This window comes from Heterodontus francisci, chromosome 10, assembly GCF_036365525.1.
Source record: "Heterodontus francisci isolate sHetFra1 chromosome 10, sHetFra1.hap1, whole genome shotgun sequence".
Taxonomy (NCBI): Eukaryota; Metazoa; Chordata; class Chondrichthyes; order Heterodontiformes; family Heterodontidae; genus Heterodontus; species Heterodontus francisci.
The window spans coordinates 112,311,561-112,338,753 of record NC_090380.1 but is presented as its reverse complement, the minus strand read 5'-3'; the positions used below and the strand labels follow the sequence as shown (position 1 = coordinate 112,338,753).

Genomic DNA, 27,193 nt, shown 5'->3' with positions numbered 1-27,193 from the left:
TGTCGGAGGTCGTTGTTCATTGGCTCACTTTCTCCCTGCTTTTTGACATTGCTAAAGTCACTTTTTGTAGATCTTTGATTCTGTTGATGGGATACCGTGGCATATTTTAACACAATCTGCACAAGTACCTTTTTAAAAATATGGACAGAAAGGACAACATTGGTTCAAAATCCTGGCACTCCATGCCTAACAAACCATGGGAGTACCTTCACCACATAGACTGCAGTGGTTCAAGAAGGCGGCTTATCAACACCTTCAAGGGGCAACTCAGGATGGGCAATAAATACCAGTCTTTCCGGCAGCATCCACATCCTGAGGATCAATGTAGAAAAAAATACTCCCCAAGCCTTTCATTCTCACCAGGAACTCGCCTAATTGCCTATTGATGACGTTTGTACTGTCCAATTCTCTGCTCTTCCCCAGGAACTTCTTTAATTATTTATTTCTGTTACATTTTGTCATCCTTGATATTTGAACTCTTACTGAGTTTGCAGAAATCAAGTTCACCCATTCCCCATGGTAACGCTGCCAACTTCACATTTTGGATTGCTTCTGAGTTAAATTTAGTGAGAATTGACACTTGCTAAAGTCTGTTGATTCTTGGCTACTTTTCCTGCTTTTTTTGTTTCCTCCTCCTACAATTTTTGAAGTGTTTCTGACGCTAAGCAATCTGGAACAGCTGTAAGTAGAGCATATGGTGCATTGGGCTGCAATGCTTTATTTGGGGAAAAAACAGTGAAGGATAGTTGGCAACTCCTCTTCAATTCTCCTTCTGGATTCCTTTTTTATTTTTGAAAGGTGGAAAAAAAATGTAACTTTATTTAGCTGCTTTGTGCTGTTGGCGTTGGCTTGCGAGGCGTGGGTCACTGGCTGCTGCAGGAACCTGACAGTAGATTTGTCGGGATTCACCAAGCTTGGCACCAGGGGAAACCTGTTCGAAACGAGTCTTCTGGCTGTCCACCTGCTGTCCGGTTGCAGACTGCTATGTTTGACCCTCGTCCCGGGAGCTGTCACTGCCAGCACCAGTCTCAAAGCAACGTAAAAGTATCACTTGCCTTTATCAAGGAGTTGGATTCATACAAGCTTACTGCACAGTGCTTGTGCTGGCTGTTTGAAAGCACAGTGGTGCTTAGCCCCATAGTCCCACTTTGTGTCTGTAACCCTTTAAGTTCCTCATCCCTGTCCAACTCTCTTTTTAAAATTATTGATGAAATCAGTTTCTATATCCAACCTTTGCAGGTAGAACATTCCAGATTCCAACAACTGAGTGAAAGGATTTCTATTCCTCTCTCCTCTAGAACCTTTGCCAATAATTTTAAATCTGTGACCTCTGGTTATTGATCCACTGGCCAGAGGGAGAAGTTTTTCTCATCAAAACTTTCATCATCTTGAAAACCTCTTGTTAGGCCACCTTTTAACCTTCTCTGTTTCGGGAACAGTCCTGACTTTGAGATCCCTCATTCCAGGTGAACCTTCTTTGCACCCCTACTAAGGCCTTTAACATCTCTCCTGAAGTGTGGTGCCCAGAATATACCACAATATTCCTGTGGACATTTTGTTGGGGGAGAGAATGCGAGGGGCAATCCTTACTGTCAGTGGTGAGCCAAGCTCGCAGGAAGTGTGGAGCAGAGTTGTGGCTCCAATTTTGCCGTCTGATTCTCTGACTCATACTTCCTGTGTACGCATCTCTCTCTGGATTGAGTAATTACTTAAAATAAGGGGCTAGACTTTTACCGCCCCCCGCCCCCTGACGTCAGGGGTCGTGGCAGGGGCCTGGATAATGCCTCTGGGAGTTGCCCACCACAGGCCTTGATGCCAGGAAGCCCTCATCCCATATTACCGGCAGTGGCGGGCCTCGTGGCAGCCGCACCCCCCCCCCCCCCCAACCCCCACCTCGTCGCTCGATGACAGGAGCAGGATTTAAAAATTGAAATGAGTGAATTAATGACCTATCTGCACCCGTTTGCCATCCCCCTGCCATATTCTGGCCAGTTACCGGGACTCCTACTTAGGACACCGGTGGGGAGGAGGTAGGTTTTCAGGGCGGGCAGAGGGAGTGTGGAGTGGGGTGAAACCTTTCTGAATGGTCTATGGGGATGGTGGGAAGGGTTAAGGTTCAAAGTTTGTAAACCCTGGAGTGGGTACGGGGTGGGGGGCGGTGGGGGGTGGAAAGTTGGGACCACAAGATAAGATTTTTTTCCGGGGTTGTGGTGGGGGGTGGTGGTAAGGCAAAAAATTTATTCTGTTAATGGGGGGGTTGGGAGGGGGTATTGAAACTTTTCTGTTAAGTTTTTCATTTTTAATTTACAACTTAAAAAAAATGCAATTGAATTGGAAGAGTTAAAGCCCCTGAAAAATGGTGCCATGCCTGTACAGTGGCGCTGGACGCTGTTGCTGGGGACATCTCTCCCTCTCCCCCCATCTCTCTCTCTCCCTCTTCCCCCCCCCCCCCCATCTCTCCCTCTCCCCCCATCTCTCTCTCTCCCTCTTCCCCCCCCATCTCTCTCTCTCCCTCTTCCCCCCCCCCCCCATCTCTCTCTCTCCCTCTCCCCCCCCATCTCTCTCTCTCTCTCTCTCTCTCCCCCCCATCTCTCTCTCTCTCTGTCTCCCTCCCCCCCATCTCTCTCTCTCCCTCCCCCCCCATCTCTCTCTCTCGCCCTCTCCCCCATCTCTCTCTCTCTCCCTCTCTCCCCCCCATCTCTCTCCCTCTCTCCCCCCCATCTCTCTCTCTCTCTCCCTCTCTCCCCCCATCTCTCTCTCTCTCTCCCTCTCTCCCCCCATCTCTCTCTCTCTCTCCCTCTCTCCCCCCATCTCTCTCTCTCTCCCTCTCTCCCCCCATCTCTCTCTCTCTCTCCCTCTCTCCCCCCATCTCTCTCTCTCTCCCTCTCCAAACCCACTCTCTCTCTCTCTCCCTCTCCCCCCCATCTCTCTCTCTCTCCCTCTTCCCCCCCCATCTCTCTCTCTCTCCCTCTCCCCCCCATATCTCTCTCTCCCTCTCTCCCCCCATCTCTCTCTCTCTCCATCTCTCCCCCATCTCTCTCTCTCTCCCTCTCCCCGCCATCTCTCTCTCTCACCCTCTCCCCGCCATCTCTCTCTCTCACCCTCTCCCCCCATCTCTCTCTCTCTCTCCCTCTCCCCCCCCATCTCTCTCTCTCTCCCTCTCCCCCCCCCCCATCTCTCTCTCTCTCTCTCTCCCTCTCTCTCTCCCTCTCGGCCCCCCCATATCTCTCTCCCTCTCCCCCCCATCTCTCTCTCTCTCCCTCTCTCCCCCCCCATCTCTCCCTCTCTCCCCCCATCTCTCCCTCTCTCCCCCCATATCTCTCTCTCCCTCTCCCCCCCCATATCTCTCTCTCCCCCATCTCTCTCTCTCTCTCTCTCTCTCTCTCTCTCTCCCCCCATCTCTCTCTCTCTCTCCCCCCATCTCTCTCTCTCTCTCCCCCCATCTCTCTCTCTCTCCCTCTCCACCCCCATCTCTCTCTCTCTCCCTCTCCCCCCCCCAATATCTCTCTCCCTCTCCCCCCAATATCTCTCTCCCTCTCCCCCCATCTCTCTCTCTCTCTCTCCCCCCATCTCTCTCTCTCTCTCTCCCCCCATCTCTCTCTCCATCTCTCCCCCATCTCTCTCTCTCTCCCTCTCCTCCCCCCCCATATCTCTCTCTCCCTCTCCCCCCCCCATATCTCTCTCTCCCTCTCCCCCCCCATATCTCTCTCTCCCTCTCCCCCCCCATATCTCTCTCTCCCTCTCCCCCCCCATATCTCTCTCTCCCTCTCCCCCCCCATATCTCTCTCTCCCTCTCCCCCCCCATATCTCTCTCTCCCTCTCCCCCCCATATCTCTCTCTCCCTCTCCCCCCCATATCTCTCTCTCCCTCTCCCTCCCCATATCTCTCTCTCCCTCTCCCCCCCCCATATCTCTCTCTCCCTCTCCCCCCCCCCCATATCTCTCTCTCCCTCTCCCCCCCCATATCTCTCTCTCCCTCTCCCCCCCCCATATCTCTCTCTCCCTCTCCGCCCCCCCCCCCATATCTCTCTCTCCCTCTCCCCCCACATATCTCTCTCTCCCTCTCCCCCCCCCCATATCTCTCTCTCCCTCTCCACCCCCATATCTCTCTCTCCCTCTCCACCCCCATATCTCTCTCTCCCTCTCCACCCCCATATCTCTCTCTCCCTCTCCACCCCCATATCTCTCTCTCCCTCTCCACCCCCATATCTCTCTCTCCCTCTCCACCCCCATATCTCTCTCTCCCTCTCCACCCCCATATCTCTCTCTCCCTCTCCCCCCCCATATCTCACTCTCCCTCTCCCCCCCCCATTTCTCCCTCTCCCTCTCCCCCCCCCCCATATCTCACTCTCCCTCTCCCCCCCCCCTTCTCTCCCTCTTCCCCCCCCATCTCTCCCTCTTCCCCCCCCCATCTCTCCCTCTTCCCCCCCCCATCTCTCCCTCTTCCCCCCCCCATCTCTCCCTCTTCCCACCCCCCCTCTCTCTCTCTCCCTCTCCCCACCCCCCCTCTCTCTCTCTCCCTCTCCCCACCCCCCATCTCTCCCTCTCCCCACCCCCCATCTCTCCCTCTCCCCACCCCCCATCTCTCCCTCTCCCCACCCCCCATCTCTCTCTCCCTCTCCCCCCCCATCTCTCCCTGTTCCCCCCCCATCTCTCCCTGTTCCCCCCCCCCATCTCTCCCTCTCTTCCCCCCCCCATCTCTCCCTCTCTTCCCCCCCCCATCTCTCTCTCTCCCTCTCTCCCCCCCCATCTCTCTCTCTCCCTCTCCCCCCCCATCTCTCTCTCTCCCTCTCCCCCCCATCTCTCTCTCTCCCTCTCCCCCCCATCTCTCTCTCTCCCTCTCCCCCCCCATCTCTCTCTCCCTCTCCCCCCCCATCTCTCTTTCTCCCTCTCCCCCCCCATCTCTCTCTCTCCCTCTCCCCCCCCCATCTCTCTCTCTCCCTCTCCCCCCCCATCTCTCTCTCTCCCTCTCCCCTCCCATCTCTCTCTCTCCCTCTCCCCCCCATCTCTCTCTCTCCCTCTCCCCCCCCATCTCTCTCTCTCCCTCTCCCCCCCCATCTCTCTCTCCCTCTCCCCCCCCATCTCTCTCTCTCCCTCTCCCCCCCATCTCTCTCCCTCTCCCCACCCCCCTCTCTCCCTCTCCCCACCCCCCCTCTCTCCCTCTCCCCACCCACCCTCTCTCCCTCTCCCCACCCCCCCTCTCTCTCTCTCCCTCTCCCCACCCCCCCTCTCTCCCTCTCCCCACCCCCCCTCTCTCCCTCTCCCCACCCCCCCTCTCTCCCTCGCCCCACCCCCCATCTCTCCCTCTCCCCACCCCCCATCTCTCCCTCTCCCCACCCCCCCTCTCTCCCTCTCCCCACCCCCCATCTCTCCCTCTCCCCACCCCCCATCTCTCTCTCTCCCTCTCCCCACCCCCCCTCTCTCCCTCTCCCCACCCCCCTCTCTCTCTCTCCCTCTCCCCACCCCCCATCTCTCCCTCTCCCCACCCCCCATCTCTCTCTCCCTCTCCCCCCCCCATCTCTCCCTCACCCCCCCCCCATCTCTCTCTCTCTCTCTCTCCCTCTCCCCCCATCTCCCTCTCCCCCCATCTCTCTCTCTCCCTCTCTCCCCCCCCCCCCCCATCTCTCTCTCTCCCTCCCTCCCCCCGCCCCCACCGGCTCTCTCTCTCCCTCCCCCTCCCCCCCGGCTCTCGCGCTCTCTCTCTCTGGCTCGCTCTGACTCTCTTCATCCATAGTCTCATGGTGATGGGCTAGAGGGCTCAAGAACAGGAATGGTTAGTTTTATTTGCTAACACTCCTGTGAAGTGCATTGAGACGTTTTACTGTATTTATGGCTCTAGATAAATGCAAGTTGTTCTCTATGATGGTCCTCTAAGTGTTGTTGTAAAGTGACGAATGCTCCCTTTTTAGCTTGTCATAACATTTCAAATCTGGTGTCTTTATATCGAGATGTAAATGTACCAATATACAGTACACAGGGCTCCTCAATTTCTGTAGGGACTCCCCCGATCCCCTTGCCTCTCCAAATGAAACTGGGTGAGGTGAAGTGGGGGGCCGAAGCATGTCTGGCCAAAGGGCTTACTAGTACTCAGAGCTAGTGGGCAAGTACCACAGTGTACAACTGTCACCTTGAAGAAGGAGGGGAAAAGCAACAATTTACCTCATGGATCATCTCTGGAGTTCTTTGCCTCACAGCAGAATGTTGATGCAACTTTTATTTTGTGTTGCAGGTTGGTCGCAAGGGCTAAAAATCACCCAGGATCAGTCAGCTGTGGAGGCAGGTGATGGTGCCAGCGTGATGTTGAAATGTCGGTTCAAGCTGGACAGCACAGACATTGGGCCGTTGGATATCGAGTGGTCCCGCGCACCTGCTGATTCAACTGCTTCACAAATCATTGTGGGTATTAAACTTTGAGATTTAACCTGCCAAAAGTTATGAATTGAAGTGCATTAACTGGCTGGTTGTTTTTAACCAGTGTGCAACCTGTCATCTAGCCCAGAGGTCTTGTGTTTAGCTGAATAGGAATACATATCAGGCTTGTGTTTGACTCTTTGCCTGTGTCTGTTTGTTTCTTTCTTGTCGCTTGTGTTTCTCTTACGCGCTCACTCTCGCAGGCATGCTTTATCCATCTATCATCGGCTATTGTCTTTTTTTTTCACCTCCCCTTGCCCTATGTGGTCTGCCTCTGTTTCCAGGTTCTCTCTCCCCTCTTGAGTAGAATAGGCCTATACTCTCTGGAGCTTAAAAGAAGAGAGGTGATGTCATTGAAACACTAGATCCTGAACGGGCTTGATAGGATAGATACTGCGACGCTGTTTCCCTGGCTGGAGAGTCTAGAACGTAGTGCCATAGTGTCTGGATAAGGGGCCGGCCACTTAGGACTGAGATGCGGAGGAATTTCTTAATTCAGGGTTATGAATCTTTGGGATTCTCTACCCCAGAGAGCTGTGGATGTTCAGTCATTAAGTATATTCAAGATAGAGATCACCTCTTTTTTGGACTCCAAAGGGAATCGAGGGATATAGAGAGGGGAAAGTGAAATTGATGTAGAAGATCAGCCATGATCTTATTGAATGGCTGAGCAGACTTGAGGAGCCAAATTTCCTATGTTCTTAATCCCACCACCCCCACATGCTCTCTGTCTTTCCCCACTTGCTGGGCATACAAGTTCTTAATGCTAAATGCCTGCCTACACCACTGGGGAAGAATACCCCAGCCTTCAGAAGGCTTTCTCTACCCAGTCACTCTTCTGCCTGTGTTAGTGAACTTGTCTCTCAGCCCAGCTGACTCCGCTGGGCCGCTCGCTGACTGATGTGTTTTGTAATACAACAGATCATTGACTTTTCGGGGGACAGGATCTATGGTACACGTGTTGAGGATATGAAAGGTCGTGTACATTTCAGCTCACCCGATCCCAAAAATGGCGATGCTTCACTCAACATCACAAGGCTGAAACCCAGCGATTCCGGAATGTATTATTGCAAAGTGAAGAAGTCTCCCGGCTCAGAGATTAAACCAGTCAAGCTGGATGTTTTCGGTAAGGAAGTTGTCTTTGCTGCCGTTAACTGAGCTGATTACTGATAGTACACGCTGTCCTGATTGGGGAACATTCATTGACTCTTCAGTTGAAAACGTTAAGAATGCTAGGTACAGGATACAGCTAAGGTTGGAAAGATCAAGAGAGAAGATGAACTAAAGGAAGAAGTTAGTGAGGAGGTGACAGCCTCCATGGTGTTGTAAGAGCCTAAAGATCGTGAGCAGAAGAGAAGATTGATGGAGACTGGGGGGAGCTTGGAAAATGGGAGAAGGCAGGAGTGTGAGGCCACAGACGATTGTGGCGATGGTGCGGGGGAGGAGGCGGAAGGCTTCCTTGAAGGGCTTTGGTTGGGGGAGTACAACTGCTCATTGTGGCCTACAAGAAATGTTCGAAAAGACACTGTCTTTGGAGAGCCTGCAACTCCTTTTTACTGCTGGGTTCTGCGAGCCCTGAGAAACTCATGGAGAAGGCAGCAGTGAATTTCCAACTGGGCTCCCACTTTCAATGGCACCCGACTTAAATGTTTTATTTGTGTCCCTGTTTGGAGAGGTGGGATGCCTCAATACCCACCACCATAAAAATATGGGCACATTCCCCATATTTAACTCTTCAGCTGTCATGGGGGTTACTACCAGAGTTTCGCTGTTTAACTGGATAATTCTCCCCTGCCTGCAGCCCCTCAATCGCCCACTGTCTCAAACATCTATCCAATCTCCCTTTAAACTCTTCCACACTGTCCATCTCCCTAGGCTCCACCAACTGTTCACCATCCTGTGTATGACCTTTGTCAAATCAAAATTGTCGATACACCTTCCTCTTTAAACCTGTTTCTAGAGTTTGTGATGATCTCCAGCACATATGATGGAGTTTAATTTATCCCTTCCCTTCAGAATCTTGAATACTTGTGTGCTTTATGTTTGTCCCGCAGTGAGACCATCCCCACCAACATGTTACGTGGATGGAAGTCAGGAAATTGGAAAGGATGTAACATTGAAATGTTCAAGCGAAGGTACTCCTCCAATTTCATACACTTGGACCAAACAGGGATCTGCAAAATTACTCCCTCCCACTGCAACTTCAGGTAAATACATTTTTAAAATGAGCTCATTGGGCTTCTGTAGTGTATCAGTGAATGCAATGACGGGTGAGACCTTTCTATTTCGGGGACTGGGCATGGGTTTGCACCGAGTTCCCAGTCGCAGTGATAGGAGTGAAACCGGAGTGATCCCTTCAGTTATGGGTGTCGAGGGTCGTTCTGCCTGCCAAAGTTACACCTTGAATGAAAAGACATGTGCTTGATGTGAAAACTTTCACCATCTTTATCTGACACAAAAGCGAAATACTGTGGATGTTGGAAACCTGAAATAAAAACAGAAAGTGCTGGAAGTACTCAGCAGGTCTGGCAGCATCTGTGGAGAGAGAAACAGAGTTAACGTTTCAGAACTAACTGAAGAAGGGTCACTGACCTGAAACGTTAACTCTGCTTCTCTCTTCACAGATGCTGCCAGACCTGCTGAGTATTTCCAGCACTTTGTTTGCAGAATGTCGCCTGACAACGCAGAGCATGTGCAGAGCAATCGTCGATGTCATCAGCATGTCCAAACATTTGCCAGCTTGCCAGTATGGGTCCGTGCACGCGCGCATCAACGTCACCACATAATGACGTCAGACAGAATGACGTTTGAGTGTTGCTTCATCCCTCAATGGCAGCGATCACCATCTCCATTCCCTCCAACAGTACCCCACTCCCTCCCACAATCGCAGTTTCTCCCCTGCATCTTCCCGCCATTCTTTCTCACGTTCGCTGCTCCATCCTGCCGCTCCCGACTCTTTGCCACGCCATCCCAGTGTCAGCAACACCCCCCACACCCACTCCCGCCACTTCTCCGGGCAGGGAGGGAACAGCGAGCAGATGGGTGCAGGAGAGAACGGCAGGATCCAGCAATGAGCAGTCAGGAGTGGCGAGAAGATGGGAACAGGGAAGAGAAGTGGCGATCGTCGGAGCAAACCTCATACTGTTGAGGTATGTGTGTGTGGAGGCAGTGATTGTGGTCATTGAGAGGTGAAGGGGTGGATTCAATTCGGTTTTTTTTTGTGTCAAATTGACCAGTACCATCTTTATTACTGGCAGCTGCCTGAGATGTCGCAGACTGTGACGTTTCAGTCGATGAGGCTGCATTTGTGCAGGTGCCAATAATGCGCCACCTAATGGTTACGTTGACAGCAAACACCGTCTTCTGTTTTAGTCAAACTCAATGTTGAGTCCAGAAGGCTGTAAAGTGTCTGATCGAAAGATGAGGCGCTGTTCCTCGAGCATGTGTTAAAATTCATTGGAACAGTGTAGTATGGTCAGAGTGGAAGTGGGCGGAGAATTAAAACAGGCGACAGGAAGCTCAGGGTTGTGCTTGCGGACTAAACGGAGTTGCAGTCACCCAATACGCATTTGGTCTCCCAAATGTAGAGGAGACCACATTATGAGCAGTGAATGCAATATACTAAATTGAAAGAAGTACAGGTAAATTGCTGTTTCACCTGGCAGGAGTGTTTGGGACCTAGGATGGTAAGGGAGGAGGTAAAAAGGTCAGTGTTGCATTTTCTGTGCTTGCGTGGGAAGGAGAGGGGGGTGTTCGTGTGATTGAGGAATAGATCAGGGAAAGGTCCCTTTTGAACGATGGGAGGGGAGGGAAAGATGTATCTGGTGGTGGCAACATGTTGGGGCGGCAGAAATGGCGGAGGATGATCCGTTGAATATGGAGGCTGGTGGAATGGAAGGTGAGGATAAGGGAACACTTATTGTGGCTCTGGGAAGCAGAGCAAGAAGTAAGAGCAGAAGTGGAGGAAGTTGAACAGACATGGCAGAGGGTCCTGCCAACCGTGGTGGGGGGATGCTTGGTTGAGGAAAAAGGATGATATATTGAAAGCCTTGTTATAGATGGTAGCATCTTCTGAACAGATCCAATTAGAGCCTGAGAAACTGGGAGAATGGAATAGATTCCTTGTAGGAAGCAGTGTGAGGAAGTGTAGTCGAGGGAGCTATGGAATTAAGTGAGTTGATGGTGGATATTAGTCACTAGCATTTCCAGAAATGGAGACAGAAAAGTGAAGGAAGGAAAGAGTCGGAGTTGGGTCCTGTGAAGGTGAGGGAAGGGTAGAAATTTGGAAGCAAAGTTGATAGTTTCCAGAGAGCTGGAATAGCTAGGACCCAAACAAGATCCCAGAATCCATAGTAACACTTTTTTATTTGGAGGAAGTGAGTGGAGTTAAAGGAGACATTGTTCAATGCGAGACCAAGTTCAGCCAGGTGGAGGAGGGTGGTGGTGGATGAAAACTGGTTGGGCCTCCGTTCAAGGAAGAAGCAGAGAGCCCTCAGACCATCCTGGTTGGGGAATGGAGGTGTAAATTGGATGTCTCTGGTGAAAAGAGAAGCTCTTGGGGCCATGAAACTGGAGACTATTAAAAGTGACAGAGGTTTTGGAAGAAGCACAGATGTAGGTGGGAAGAGACTGGAGAAGGGGAGAAAATTAGAGGCAAGATTAGAAGAAGTTAGTTCAGTGGGGCAGGAACAAGCTGAAATGATGGGTGTACCAGGGCAGTTCTGTTTGTGGATTTTGGGAATGAGGTATAACGGGCTGGACGGGTTTAGGGAACTGAGGTTGAAGGCCACGAAGGGAGCATATCCAGAGATGAGGTCAATGACCGTCTTGGAAACGATGGCTTGATGTTTGGTGGTGGGGTCATAGTCCAGGGGGGAGGTAGAAGTGTCAGTGTTGGCATTCGAGCTGTGCAAGGTAGAGATCAATTCACCAGATGACAGCAGCGCACCCTTATCAGCAGGATTGATGGCAATGTTAGGGCTGGACCTGAGAGAACAGAGTTCAGTAAGTTCAGAGGGAGGCAAGTTAGAGTGAGTGAGGGGAGCAGAGAAATTGAGGCAGCTGATGTCACGCTGGCAGTTCTCCATGAAAAGTTCCAGAGAGGGCAAGAGACCGGAGGGAGAATACTGGAAAATGATAAAAAGGGTCCGCTTCTACAGGTGAGGACTCCTGGCCAAAGAAGTGATGTGGAGGCAAAGACGATGGAAGAAGAGCTCAGCATCATGCCGAACTAAAAATTCATTTGAGGTGGGGGCAAGGGGATGAAGTTGAGGCCTTTGTGAAGGGCAGGTCATTCGGGTTAGAGAAGATGATGAAAACACAGCGTGGGGTGAGATTGGTACAACAGATGGAGTCCGAGGAAAGTTAAAGGGAAGGACGATTCAGAGGGGTGTGGGTATCCAAATTGTTGAAGCTTGCGATTCTTCACACCTGAAAGAAAGAGAAAAGGTATTTTGGTAAAGTAAAGGATGAAATGGAACAGTGAACCAAGACAGCTTTGAAATGGTTGGTGCTGTTCCCTTGTTCTCTTGTCTCGCTCTGCACTCTCGTGTGCTTGCGCTCTCTGGTGAGTTCAGTCTGCCCCCCACCACGCGCCACCCCACCCTCACCTCCACTGATGCATTCACTACTATACTAAACTTCAGTCTTTATTTCCTTCATTGCTACCGCCCCATCCTACATGCCTTTCATCCCTGAAATTGAGGCTCACTGTACCATCACTTCCTCTAACTCATTCTTTCCCAAGGTTGTTAAATGGCGTTGTTCCCTCAGTCTTTTCTACTTACTGTTTAAAGACTTTTACAACCCAAGCACGGATGTCACCTAACAACCAATGCTTGATTTTTAACTTGTTGCCATTGTTTCCAGCCTTGCTGTCCCACACTGTGGGCGTTTTAACCTGTCACCTAAGTTTCTCCGATTTTAAATAAATGTATTTTCTTTGTGCAGATATCACCGCAGGAACTCTGAAAGTGAAAAATGCAACAGCTGCTTACTCTGGCGACTATACATGTGTGGCTAGCAATAGAGTTGATAGTTCGGAATGTGTCGTTAGATTGTCAGTCACTTCTTGTAAGTACTTCATTTCCTATGAATCTCCCTTTATCGGGAAAATTATTATTGTCCCTTTCTGGAACTCTTCCTGGTGGTTCACAGTTCCAGGTTTGTTGCCTGGGGCAGAAGTTTGGAGAACGAGAAAGAAAGGCCTTGCATTTACATAGCGGCTTTCATGACCCAAGGATGTCCCAAAGCATGTTGCAGACAATGAAGTACTTTTTTGAAGTGTGGTGTAAGAAATATGGCAGCCAGTTTGTGCACAGCAAGCTCCCACGAATAGCTGTGAGCTAATGACCAGATAATCTGTGATTTTCTTTCGATGGTTTTGGTTGAGGGATAAATATTGGCGACAACACTAGGAGAACTCCCCTGCTCCGCTTGAAAATAGTGCCGGAGAGCGCTGCTGTTCAACATCTCATCCGAAAGATGGCATCACTGATGGTGCAGTCCTCCCTCAGTAACGCGCTGGGAATTTAAACCTGGATCATGTCCTCAAGTCTCTGGAGTGGGGCTTCAGCCGTGATGTATTGGTTCAGAGGCAAGAGTGCGTGGCATTTTCTGAGAGCTGATGAGTGGTAAAATCAGCCAGAAGTTCTTTGGTGAGCTGTGAGCAAAAGAACCAGCATGACAACAAAATGCAGCAAAAAAAAACGTAGAATGCAGAATCTTTCAACTGCTGTTCTTGCAGTGTGAACGATGTCGAGATTCATAAGGAACTTGGAAGGAAAAATTATGTTTCACCTCCATGGGCGTGTTGCGAGAACAGAAGTTAAACCCCCCCCCCCCCCCCGGTCACGTCGCAGAGAAATTCTGCTGGGAATATAGATGGTGGAAATCAAAAGGAGCTGGCCTGTGATAATGCTGCAAAAGCACTTTTCAAACGTCTTAAATCTTCACTTGATTATTTGAATGAAGGACAGGTTATTGGCTAATACAATTTTGGTTTTCTTATTTGTGCATTTAACTGAGATTTCAGGTGCATAAAACTGGTGAAACCATTTGAACGCAGGAGTTGAAATGAGGACTGAATGTACCATCTTGTTGGAACTGAAGAAAAAAGGAATAACTTCATTTATATACAACCATTCCTGTCCTCTTGGTGCTTATTAATATTTTGTATCACTTAGTTCGCTGCTCAGCAACTGTCAGGTTCTGTCATCTCCACCTACTTTTGATGTCATTCATGCAATTAAGTGTTGCATTATTGTTCCTTATCTGTTATGGCAACACGATAACATCTGTGTGTCCAGTTGACTGGTTTGCTAATATTGTCGCACTCTATACTTTATTGTCATCTTTTTATTTTTATTTCTCGCCCTCTTATCAACCATGGCTTAGTGTGTAGCACTCTCTCCTGAACCAAATTTTGGGTTCAGTCCTCACTTCATAGACTTGAGCACGGAGTATTGGCTGAAACTCCCAGTGCAGTACTGAGGGAGTGCTGCTCTGTCAGAGAGGTTCCATCTTTCAGATCAGACATTAAATCGAGGCCCCGTCTGTCCCCTCAGGTGAATGCAAAAGATCCCATGGTGCTATTTCGAAGAAGACCAGTGTCCTGGTACAATAATTAGAACTCAACCAACAATTTAAACAGAAGATCTAGTGTTTGAAGATCCTGTTTGTGGGTGCTTGCTGTGTGCAAATTGACTGCCGCTTTTCCTGCATTACAACAGCGTCTGTGTTTAACAAAATGCTTAATTGACTGTAAAGTGCTTTAGTAAGTCCTGAGGTTGTGAAAGGCACTATATAAAGGCAAGTTCGTTCCTCCTTACCTTTTCATTGTCTGTCATCTCTCCGTCGCACCCTCCCCCAGATGGAAGTGCCCAACCTTGCTGATCATTGCTCAGCCTGTAGTGAGAAAACTAGTCCATAATCTGATTTGAGTCACCTGAGTATGTCTCTCTGATACAGCACCCAAGCAGTCATTCTTCACATGTTAAATGTAGACTGAATAATTGTTATCTATTGAACTGTGGAAGGCAGCACAGCTACGCTTGACACTGATTGCTCTCAATGTACAAGTAGTTTTCAGTGATGTGTAGCTGGATGATGACATCCTGGCTTTTTAAATTGTTCCAGTGGCATTAAAGCGAGTTGTAACACCTCTTGTACAACAGGTGAGATTAGCTAACTCCGTATAGCCCTGAGCAGAACAGAGGACCATCCTGGGCAGTGTAGCTCCCAACATTACTGTGTTTGTAACAGCTGTAAATCTATCTTCAATTGAGGCAATTTGTGCACAGTCAATATTCTAGTCTTGGTCAATGTTCTAGTGTCAGCACTCGGAAGCTGTGCAGTGGCTTCTCAGCTAGGTTGGGTTCAAATTGGGATTCTAATCTGAGAAGCTTCTAGGTGATGTGTCTCTGTAACAGGAGAAATGAGCTTAATGTTTAAAGTTTCTTTTGCAAAGCAAGTGTTGCCTTTTTAAAAACTTGCTCAGATGTTCTCCCGATAGCTGAACGCATAAATATGCTGAATGGTGATAGTGTAATAATGAGCAATCTCTAATTCAGCCCTTGTATGGAATTAACCTATCTTGCCCTGAATGATGGGTTTCATAAGACTTTGGGAGGACGGAAGGCCAACAAACAGGGAAAGTAAGCTAGCCTTCCTACTAGTGACACCTGTTTTCGTTGGGTATGGGTTTCAAATGAAGATAGAATTTAAGATCCTGCTCAACCATTATCTGTTGGAATGAGGGGATTGTCCTTTTGAGGAGGAATTGAGTAACCTAGGCTATATTGCCTAGAGTTTAGGAGATGATCTCTGTTGAAACATATAAAATTCTTAAGGGGCTTGACATTGTAGATGGTAGGAGGATGTTTCCCCTGGCCGGGGACTCTAGAATAGTCTCAGAATAAGCACAAAGATGAAGAGAAATTTCTTTACTCAAAGGATTTGGAGTCTTTGGCATTCTCTACCCCAGAGATCTTTCGATGCTCTATTGTTGAGTATATTCAAGACTGAGATCAATAGATGGCCACTAAGCAAATCTAGGATGTGGGAATTGTTCAGGAATGTGGAAATGAGATAGCAGATCAGCCGTGATCTTATTGAATGGTGGAGCAGGCTAGAAAGGCCAAATGGCCTTCTCCAGCTCCTATTTCTCATGTTCTTATGAAAGGAGTGACTAGCCTACTCCTGTTCATAGTTGGAGGTGCTTGTTTATGAATCTTGGGGATTGACTAGATTGGGTTGTGGTTGGGTGTCATCTTTATCCTTTGAATGTGAGCGAGGCTGACGAGGCAGAATTTATTGACTATCCCTAATTGGCCCAAGAGCACTAAGGGTCACCACAAAATTACAGAGTTGGAGCCAAACGTGGGCTTCTTCGACAGCACCTTCCAATCCGCATCCTCTACCACTTAGACGCACAAAGCCAGTAGGTACATAGGAACGCCATCACCTTCAAACTTCCCTCCAAGTCGCATACGCCATCCCGACTTGGGAATATATTGACATTTCTTCATCGTCGCTGGTCAAAATCTGGAACTACCTCCCTAGCAGCACTGTGGCAGTGCGTGAACCACACCAACTCCAGCGGTTCAGGAAGGCAGCTCACCACCACCTTCTCAACGTTGAGCAGTCAAAGTTGGCTTTGCCAGTGATTCCCACATCCCGTGAATGAAAATATTAAAGGCCAGATCAGATGAGGGCAGGAGGTTGCCTTCCTTGAAGGCCATTAGTAAACCAGTTGGGTTTTTATGGCAATATGCAGCTTACTGTCATTTTTGTTCTGGTACCAGCCCAAAAACTGCTGTAGCCTTGGAAACTATAGTTTGCTGTCTAGGCAATAATAAAAGACCAAGAGGCGAGATGAGAAGAATTTTTATTTTACCCAGTGAGTTGTTGTGATCTAGAATGTACTGTCTGAAAGGTTGGTCGCAAATTCAGAAGTAAGTTTCAAAAGGAAATTGGGTAAATACTTGGCGGGGTGGGGGGGAGAGAATTTGCAGGGCTGTGGGGTAAGTGCAGAGGAGTGGGACTAATTGGATCAGTCTTTCAAAGAGCATGCATGATGGTCTGAATAGCCTCCTGTACTGTATGAGTTTATATGTGGAGAATAGCCATTAGAGTGTAGCCACAGGGACCATTGAAGTGTCTGGTGCTCAACGTCAATTAGTGCCGTCAGGAGGTGAGTTGCGTGCAAATTAAAGAGTATGCAATAGTCAACATTCCTCAGGAAAGTGGAAGATTTGTGTCTATTGTAGAAACGTTTCTGATCTCTGCATTGAGTAAGAACTGAAGTGCCTCATGTTTTATTTCTTTTTTTTAGCATCAAATAATGGCGGTAAGATAGCAGGAGCCATTATTGGAATATTGCTGGCTTTACTGTTACTTGCCATCATCGTCTGGTTCTTTCTTCGAAGAAAGAGGAAGAAAACTGATGAGAAGGAGCAGCCTTATGAAATAAGGTAACAACAGTCCCTCCACTTGTGCTCATCATGAATAGTCGCCTATACCGGTCAAATGTTGCCAACCATTTGTCCTTACCACAGGAGTAGATTGCAAAGGCGGTGTTTATAATGGATTCAATGCTTCAAATATTTTGTGTTGTTTATTAAGTGTATTTAGAGGATGCGGAGAATGAATATCATAGAATTGTAGAACCTTGTTGCACAGAAGGAGACCATTCGGCCAGTCATGCCTGTGCTGGCTCTTTGAAAGAGCAGTTGCACGCCCCAGGTTTTTGTCCATAATCCTGTATGTTTCTTATCCTCAAGTGCCTATCCAATTGCGATTTATGGAATCTCTTCCAGCAACCTCCTCAGGTAGAGCACTCCTAATGGTTTAATAATCTACCAGTATCATCTTTTTTGTGCTGGAAAACAGTTCGGCTTTTTTGTAATTTTTTTCCCCAATTAGAGCCACTGTGTTCAATAAACTTGACATAAGCCAGGGTCCATTCCTTTTAGTTCTCACTGCTCAAAGTACTCCGGCTGAGTAATGGGCCAGGGCTATGGAGAAAGAGCAGAGGAAGTTGGACTAATTGGATAGCTCTTTGTAAGAGCCAGCATAGGCACGATGGAATGAATGGCCTCCTTTCTGCTGTGAGATTCAAAATTTTCTCAGATGAGTCAGGAGGAACTTCAAAGGGTTGGAGAGAAAAACTTTAGGTGACTTTATTTTAAAATTGGCAATTGCTTGCACATTAATAGCATGGCTATAGAATAATACAGCACAAAATCACTCCCTGCTCTTTCTCCATAGCCCTGCAAATTTTTCCCTTTTAAGTATGTATCCAATTTTGAAAGTTGCTATTGAATCTACTTCTACCACCCTTCCAAGCATTCTAGATCATAGTATCCTGAGTTTAAAAAAGAAAATAACCTCATATCTCCCCTCTGGTTGTTTAGCAAATTACTTTAGATCCGTATCCTCTGATTAGAATTAGAACATTACAGCGCAGTACAGGCCCTTCGGCCCTCGATGTTGCGCCGACCTGTGAAACCATCTGACCTACACTATTCCATTTTCATCCATATGTCTATCCAATGACCACTTAAATGCCCTTAAAGTTGGCGAGTCTACTACTGTTGCAGGCAGGGCGTTCCACACCCCTACTACTCTCTGAGTAAAGAAACTACCTCTAACATCTGTCCTATATCTATCACCCCTCAACTTAAAGCTATGTCCCCTCGTGTTTGCCATCACCATCCGAGGAAAAAGACTCTCACTACCCACCCTATCTAACCCTCTGATTATCTTATATGTCTCTATTAAGTCACCTCTCCTCCCCCTTCTCTCCAACGAAAACAACCTCAAGTCCCTCAGCCTTTTCTCGTAAGACCTTCCCTCCATACCAGGCAACATCCTAGTAAATCTCCTCTGCACCCTTTCCATAGCTTCCACATCCTTCCTATAATGCGGTGACCAGAACTGCACGCAATACTCCAGGTGCGGTCTCACCAGAGTTTTGTACAGTTGCAGCATGACCTCGTGGCTCCGAAACTCGATCCCCCTACTAATAAAAGCTAACACACCATATGCCTTCTTAACAGCCCTATTAACCTGGGTAGCAACCTTCAGGGATTTATGCACCTGGACACCAAGATCTCTCTGTTCATCTACACTACCAAGAATCTTCCCATTAGCCCAGTACTCTGCATTCCTGTTACTCCTTCCAAAGTGAATCACTTCACACTTTTCCGCATTAAACTCCATTTGCCATCTCTCAGCCCAGCTCTGCAGCCTATCTATGTCCCTCTGTACCCTACAACATCCTTCGGCACTATCCACAACTCCACCGACCTTAGTGTCATCCGCAAATTTACTAACCCACCCTTCTACACCCTCTTCCAGGTCATTTATAAAAATGACAAACAGCAGTGGCCCCAAAACAGATCCTTGCGGTACACCACTAGTAACTAAACTCCAGGATGAACATTTGCCATCAACCACCACCCTCTGTCTTCTTTCAGCTAGCCAATTTCTGATCCAAAGCTCTAAATCACCTTCAACCCCATACTTCCGTATTTTCTGCAATAGCCTACCGTGGGGAACCTTATCAAACGCCTTACTGAAATCCATATACACCACATCCACTGCTTTACCCTCATCCACCTGTTTGGTCACCTTCTCGAAAAACTCAACAAGGGTTGTGAGGCACGACCTACCCGTCACAAAACCGTGCTGACTATCGCTAATGAACTTATTCTTTTCAAGATGATTATAAATCCTGTCTCTTATAACCTTTTCCAACATTTTACCCACAACCGAAGTAAGGCTCACAGGTCTATAATTACCAGGGCTGTCTCTACTCCCCTTCTTGAACAAGGGGACAACATTTGCTATCCTCCAGTCTTCCGGCACTATTCCTTTCGACAATGACGACATAAAGATCAAGGACAAAGGCTCTGCAATCTCCTCCCTCGCTTCCCAGAGAATCCTAGGATAAATCCCATCTGGCCCAGGGGACTTATCTATTTTCACACTTTCCAAAATTGATAACACCTCCTCCTTGTGAACCTCAATCCCATCTAGCCTAGTAGCCTGAATCTCAGTATTCTCCTCGACAACATTTTATTTCTCCACTGTAAATACTGACGCAAAATATTCATTTAACACTTCCCCTACCTCCTCTGATTCCACACACAACTTCCCACTACTATCCTTGATTGGCCCTAATCTAACTCTAGTCATTCTTTTATTCCTGATATACCTATAGAAAGCGTTAGGGTTTTCCCTGATCCTATCTGCCAATGACTTCTCGTGTCCTCTCCTTGCTCTTCTTAGCTCTCACTTTAGATCCTTCCTGGCTAGCTTGTAACTCTCAAGCGCCCTAACTGAGCCTTCATGTCCCATCCTAACATAAGCCGCCTTCTTCCTCTTGACAAGCGCTTCAACTTCTTTAGTAAACCACGGCTCCCTCGCTCGACAACTTCCTCCCTGCCTCACAGGTACATACTTATCAAGGACACGCAGTAGCTGCTCCTTGAATAAGCTCCACATTTCGATTGTTCCCATCCCCTGCAGTTTCCTTCTCCATCCTACGCATCCTAAATCTTGCCTAATCGCATCATAATTTCCTTTCCCCCAGCTATAATTTTTGCCCTGCGGTATATACCTGTCCCTGCCCATCGCTAAGGTAAACCTAACTGAATTGTGATCACTATCACCAAAGTGCTCACCTACATCTAAATCTAACACCTGGCCGGGTTCATTACCCAGTACCAAATCCAATGTGGCATCGCCCCTGGTTGGCCTGTCTACATACTGTGTCAGAAAACCCTCCTGCACACACTGGACAAAAACTGACCCATCTAAAGTACTCGAACTATAGTATTTCCAGTCGATATTTGGAAAGTTAAAGTCCCCCATAACAACTACCCTGTTACTCTCGCCCCTGTCGAGAATCATCTTCGCTATCCTTTCCTCTACATCTCTGAACTATTTGGAGGTCTATAAAAGACTCCCAACAGGGTGACCTCACCTCTCCTGTTTCTAACCTCCTGCCAGTGGAAACAGTTTCTCCTTACTTACTCTATCAAAACCGCTCATAATTTGCACACCTCTATTAAATCTTCAAGAACATTCTTTGCTCTAAGGAGAACCATCCCAGGTTCTCCAGTTCTCTTAACTGTATAAAACACTGGTTAGGCCACAGCTGGTGTATTGCATACAGTTCTGGCCACCACATTACAGGAAGGACCTAATCACTCTGGAGAGAGTACAGAGGAGATTCACAAGAATGTTGCCAGGGCTTGAAAGTTGCAGCTATGAGGAAAGATTTGCTAGGCAAGGGTTGTTTTCCTTAGAACAGAGGAGGCTGAGGGGTGACTTAATAGAAGTGTACAAAATTGTGAGGGGCCTAGATAGAGTGGACAGGAAGGACCTGTTTCCCCTGGCGGAGAAGTCAATTACCAGGGGGTACAGATTTAAGGTGATTGGTGGAAGGATTAGAGGGGACATTAGGAAAATCTTTTTCACCCAGAGGGTGGTGGGTGTCTGGAATTCACTGCCAGGAATGGTGGTGGAGGCAGAAACCTTCAACTCATTTAAAAGGTACCTGGACACGCACTTGAAGTGCTGTAACTTGCAAGGCTATGGACCAGGTGCTGGAAGGTGGGATTTGATTGGGTGGCTAGTTGTTTTGGACGGCACGGACACTATGAAACCTATAAAATTCTAACAGGACTTGACAGGGTAGATGCAGGAAGGATGTTCCCGATGGTGGGGGAGTCCAGAACTGGGGTTCATAGTCTAAGGATATGGGATAAACCTTTCAGGACTGAGATGAGGAGAAATTTCTTCACCCAGAGAGGGGTGAGCCTGTGAAATTCGCTACCACAGAAAGCAGTTGAGGCCAAAACATTGTATGTTTTCAAGAAGGAGTTAGATATAGCTCTTGGATCTAAAGGAATCAAAGGGCATGGGGCGAAAGCGGGAATAGGTTACTGAGTTGGATGATCAGTCATGATAATGAATGGCGGCGCAGGTTCGAAGGGCCGAATGGCCTACTCCTGCTTCTATTTTCTATATTTCTATGATGAGCTGAATGGCCTCCTTCTGTGCCGTAATTTTTCTATGGTTCAGTCTCTCCACATAAATGAAGCTCCTGGTACTACTCTAGTTCCTTCACTGTCACTGGAACATCCTAACAGCGCTCTTGGTGTACCTACACCCCAAGGATAATTAGGAATGGGCAATAAAAGCTGGCCTTGCCAGCAAGGCCCACATCCTACGAATGAATTAAAAAAAAAAAAATCCTCTGCACCCTCTCCAAGGCCTTGCCATTATTCCTAAATTGTGGTGCCCAGAATTTGGGATACAACTCCAGCTGAGTCCTAACCAGTGATTTATAAAGGTTTCACATCAGTTCCTTGCTTCTGTACTCTAGCAATGTCTATATTGCTAAACTGTACCAGATTCCATATGTAGAGTGTCAACTGTGGCTCAGTTGGTAGCACTCTATCCTGAGTCAGAAGATTGTGAACCCACTCCAGGTCTTGAGCACAAAAATCAAGGCTGACACTTCAGTGCAATACCGTGCAAGTGCTGCAAAGTCAGATGTGCCATCTTTCAGATGAGACATTAAATCGAGGCCCCGTCTGCTCTCTCAGGTGGACATGAAAGATCCCATGACTATTTTGAAGAAGAGCAGGGGAGTTATCCCGTGTGTGCTGGCCAATATTATTCATCAACCAACGTCACAAAGACAAACACATTATTTGGTCATTGTCACATTGCTGTTTATGGGAGCTTGCTGTTGGCAAATTGGCTGCTACATTTCCTACATTACAACAGTGACTACACTTCAAAAGTGCCTCATTGGCTGTAAAGCACTTTGGGATGTCCAGTGGTCATGAAAGGCACTTCATAAATATATATTTTTTTAAAGGCTGAGAGTGTTCTAGATTCTGTCTGTTAACATTGCTTTTAAATGACCTTTTACTCCCTGTCTTAACAGAGAGGATGTTCCTGCCCCAAAAAGTCGGGTTTCAACAGCCCGAAGCTACACGGTGGATTCCCAGCGTTCCTCCCTGGGCTCCATGTCTCCCTCCAACATAGAAACCTATAAGACTCATTATGATCGACTGGCCACCGACGACATGGAACGCCTGCCGACTCACAGCCCGACCCTCAACCCTTCGTTCAAGGTAGCCGGTCCTAGTCTGAATCGGATGGGGGCTGTTCCCGTCATGATTCCAGCGCAGCACCGTGACGGTTCCATTGTGTAGTGCACAATTCAAAAACTGTCTCTTCCCTTGCTTTAATATACTGCACGAATTGAAAATTCGCCAATGTCATTCTTAGAGATTTGCCTTTCATACTGTATGCACATTTAGAAAGTGTACTGGTTTTAATCTTATTTGAAGTTGTTGAGAATTTTGTTTATTTGCCAAGAGTGTGTGTTTGTGTTGGGCGGGAAGTTTTTTTTTATATATATACAAATGTACCAGGAAGTCCTTTGTTATTTCCCCTAGTTCAGAGTTGGTTGGTTTTAGCTGGGGCTGTAATGCAGAGTTTGCAATGGGTTTGCCGGGGAGGGGGCGGGGGGGTGGGGGGCGATGTTGTTGTGGGGTAGAGGTGAGGAAAATACTGGAGTTCTTGGTCTCGATCAGTATCTAGTGAATACCATTGGATGGTGCACTTAATTGGGTGCTGGGTGAGATCTGATTCAGTGATGATGATACCAGTGGCCACATACTTTGTAGGTGCTATCTAGAAGGCTGTCCTGTAGGCAACGCGTCGGATGGGTGGCAGGTGCTAGGGATTCATATCCCAGCAATCAGGAAGGTGAACTTTTATTTAGCTGCGCTGCAGTACTTCCATTAGATGTGTCCCATTTGCACCGTGTACTACACGCTTAAAATCGACCCTCTAGAAACTGACGTTGAAATGGCCTTCTTCACACTTCCTTTGATTACAAATAAATTAGGTTTTTTATTGTTACTGATTTTTTTTTTGGTGCATGTGTGGTTTTTCTTTTAGGTTCCTCAGAAAACCCAGGTTTGTGCTGGGTGGGTCACTCTCTTGCTTATTCTGTTGGTGTGCCTATCTAACATCTCTGAAGCATTGCCTTGTTTTAAATTTAGAAAGTAAAAGTAGCTTTTGGAATTCATCTAAGTTCATCTCTTTATTGTAGTAGGAGATTGTGTGAAACTATCTTTTAAATAATCAGATTATGTTAAATTAGTATTTTTGCATCCTATTTTATTTTCTTCAGTGTTTTTGTGTAGCGAAAGGTGTTGAGAACTTTACGAGGGAAAAGTAACACTGAAGATTGAGGACTCGATATATCGAGATGCTCATTTAGCCCAGCGATGTCCTGCAGCCCTGTGGCTCAATGGTCGAAGTGCTCAGTGTAGTCAGAGTAACACCAATGATCTGTCATGGGCACGATGGGCCCAATGGCCTCTTCCTGTGCTGTATTATTCTGTGATTGAAGTACCAAGCCCATAAAGGACTAGAAGGGCACAACACCAATGTTGAATTAGCAGTTGGGTCGCTGGAATTGGTAACCCTGATAATCCTGGGCTCGTGAGAAGGTAGGTTGGAGGGGGAAAGCTAAAGCTGGTTCTGTCTTCTGGATTGGTAACTGGTGACAACCCCCCACTGCCTTCCAAAGAAAAAAGGAAAATGTGTGCAGATTGGAATCTGTTGGATGAGAAGGGGCAGTGGCAGCATGGATACAGCTAAGAGACGAGCGGCAGAGAATAGCGGTGAGCAGTTGTTTTTCAGAGTGCAGGGAAGTGTACAAAGGTATCAATTAGGGGGTCGGTATTAGGACCACTGTGCATACAGGGCCTCTAATTACAAAGTCTTCAGATTATAAGAGCAGAATCGGAGATAATTTCAGATGCGCCGCCACTGTCAAACAGCCTTACGGCACTCACTGTCTAGCCTCACTCACGAGTGACCATTTGGGTGATGGTCTGAGAGGGGTTAGATACTTGTAGAACTATTCCCCACCATAACTGCATATTTTCAGAAGAAGAGAAAAGTGGGGTAGATGAGTGGGAATAACTTGTTATTTTTATGCCATTGGCTGAAGAACAAGTGATTAGTAACTGACAGTACTGCTCTTGCTGAACATTTGAAATTCTTTTAAGTTGAACAGTTCAATTCCTTTTACATTAATGCTCTAACTCTGAGCTTTCCTATTTGTTGGTTGGTTATTTTTCAGAAGGAGCTTGAAGTAGCATATTGGTAATGGATACTTTTAATACCCACCTTTATTTGAGGGAAGTTTAAACAAGTACATTCATTATCCGAAAGGCTTGGTATAAATCTGAAGGATTAGTGCGCTTTTAAATTTATTATGTAAATGTTTTGTAATAAATTGGTATTTTCTTTTAAAGTTGAACTGTTTTGTAGATACGGTTATCAGTCTAGTTTGAAGCTTGTTGTTTAAAGTGGTAGTTTATTGTAATATTCCAGTGTGGGATAGGCTGTATGAAGGATGTAATATTAGTGATTGGTGTGGAGGGTGGAACTGAGTGTTGCAAATACTGCTGATGTGGGATTTAGAGAATTTGTGATTTTCTACTTGAATAATACTGAGTGTGGAACCTTTGAGTTGATGCTTTGACCCTCATTCAGCCACAGCTCTGTTTCTGCTGTCAGGCAGATAGAATGGAGATAGGATCAGTCCCCATGTTCTTTCTGGCTAGTGTTTTGGTTTTGATGTCTAGAAACCTGTGTTTTTTCCCCCTTCTCATTCTGATTTTATTGTGCTGTGAATGATATTAGGCTACAGAGCGTTTTGATGTGGTTGGTTACTGAGGTTAAAACGGGCTGGCAAGATCTCAGGTTCAATCCTTGAGTTCACTGACCTTAGTGAGGGTACTGGTTTGGGAATTGTCCTAGCAGAAGTTGAAACGGTAGATGGGGGGGTGCGAGCGGTGGTATCTCACTCCTAATCGCTGTTCTCTGAGAGCAGAAACATGTGAGTATCTGGTGAGGACAGGATCCAGCCTGTGACGCTCGCTGCAGTCAGACAGCCTGGTGAAACGTCACGGTCTAGGCTCAGCTAGGAAGAATGGATGCCCAATTGAGATACCGGAGGGCAGTCAAAACTCGACAATGTTTGGCAAAGGTATACGGAGGTGATTAATTGCATAATTAGCAGAGTGGGTACTTTTTTTTTATATTTGGGATGGTTGTGGGGAGGAGCGGGAGGGGGGAAGGAACATTTAGACCCTTTGTGGTTAGAAGGTTCTAGCTTCCAACCTGGGATTGAATGTCTCCTGATTGTAAACTGAGCACTACATTAAAACAGCAATGAATGAAAATGGGGAATGTAAATGTTGCAGCAGACAGAAGGAGGTTGCCCTTTTCGCCTGTCTGTTTCCAGATCAGTATCTGAAGAAGTTATTCCTTGTTATCTTCACTATCCTGTGCTGACAAATGGTTTTCCAGGCCTATTTATTTGATACCTTCTTGATTCAAGCCAAATCTCTGCTGCTACAGTAGAATCTGTGAGGAACTAATGCTTTCTTTGGAAGAACTTTTTTTATTTCATCTAACCCTTGTTTCAGATGCACAAATCTGTGTAGCTTAACTCCTATCCTATCCTTTCCACCGAGAGAGAAAACTCACTGAAGTACAGAGAGGGTGCAGTGCAGGAATGAGGGACTTCATTTATGTGGAGAGATTGGACACACTGGCATTGTTCTCCTTTAGAGTGGAGAAGATTAAAGGATGACCTTAATAGACATTCAAAATTGAGAGGTGTTGGTAGAACAAGTAGCAAGATAGTGCTTCCTCCGGCGAGGTGGGTTGGTAACCAGAGGTCACCGATTTAAAATAAATAGCGAAAGAATGAAAGGTGAAATGGGGATAAATAAATTTCTTCACAGAGGGTGTTGATATTGAAAAGGATGGTGGCAGCAGATTGTGCAGCTTTTCGAGAGGACATGTATTTGAAGAGGACTAATTTACAGGGTTAAGGGGAAAAAGCTGGGTGTGGGACCAAATAGGACAGCTCTTTCAAAGAGCCAGCACAGACGTGATGCACTGAATGGCCTTCTGTGCTGTAAAGTTCTGAGTCTAAGTTTATTTTTGGAAATTAAAGTTAACTGAGTGGGATACCGAATGGCAAGAATGTCCAAGACCGATAATTGAACGGTGATCTAAATAGCAGAGCCCACCAGGCTCCACTCCATATACTAATTTCTCAAAGAACTTGGGCATCAGTTCAGGTTAAATCTTGCATTTCTCGTAGTCTTATTGCCTAATCACTTATCTGTGTTGTCATCCACTTGTAGAAATAGTGGTCATTTTATTCTTAAATAAGCAGTTTTAAGCAGCAGTGTCTTCAAAAAGCTGTCTTTACCCTCTGCTGTTAATCACCCCACGAGTGCAAACATTGCTCAAGGGCAGTGTTGAATCCTGAGTCAGGGAAAATGCACCTTTTCCATCTCTGGTTTGTGTAGAGATAGCCGACCTCAACTCGGGTGGTGCTAAGGGTATTGAGATGGGAGGGGTGTCAGTTACCCCCATTGGAAAGGGCTGAATGCTAGATTGGTCAGTGCTCATAGAAAATATTGTGGGAAAGCACAAGCCCTGAGAAATGGGGGTGGCTGTTGGGGAGCGGGAGTTTGGCCAAGAGAGAGTGTTCGAAACACTTGTGAATCAAAAAAAAAGATGCTCTAAACTAAGATGCAACCATGGTAGAGGCTGCTGTGTAGACATGCAAACTGTTAACACAAATTGTATGCACTGATTCTCTCACCATCTTCTGTTGTACTTTATACTGATTTGTGTTTTTAGTTTTGGAG

General features: G+C 47.1%; 1 protein-coding gene across 2 annotated transcripts in view; it reads left to right on the top strand.

Annotated features, from left to right (window-relative positions):
• cxadr (CXADR Ig-like cell adhesion molecule) overlaps positions 1 to 27,193 on the top strand; it is a 113,259-nt gene that overhangs the window by 60,899 nt on the left and 25,167 nt on the right. The window contains exons 2-7 of one of the 2 annotated variants that reach the window (XM_068041267.1): positions 6,229 to 6,395; positions 7,332 to 7,536; positions 8,465 to 8,617; positions 12,360 to 12,482; positions 16,744 to 16,882; positions 22,378 to 22,567. In XM_068041267.1, the coding sequence (XP_067897368.1) occupies positions 6,229 to 6,395; positions 7,332 to 7,536; positions 8,465 to 8,617; positions 12,360 to 12,482; positions 16,744 to 16,882; positions 22,378 to 22,567 (977 nt within the window). Of the gene's footprint in view, positions 1 to 6,228; positions 6,396 to 7,331; positions 7,537 to 8,464; positions 8,618 to 12,359; positions 12,483 to 16,743; positions 16,883 to 22,377; positions 22,950 to 27,193 lie in introns of those variants that run through there. The other variant, XM_068041266.1, reaches the window with a different exon arrangement.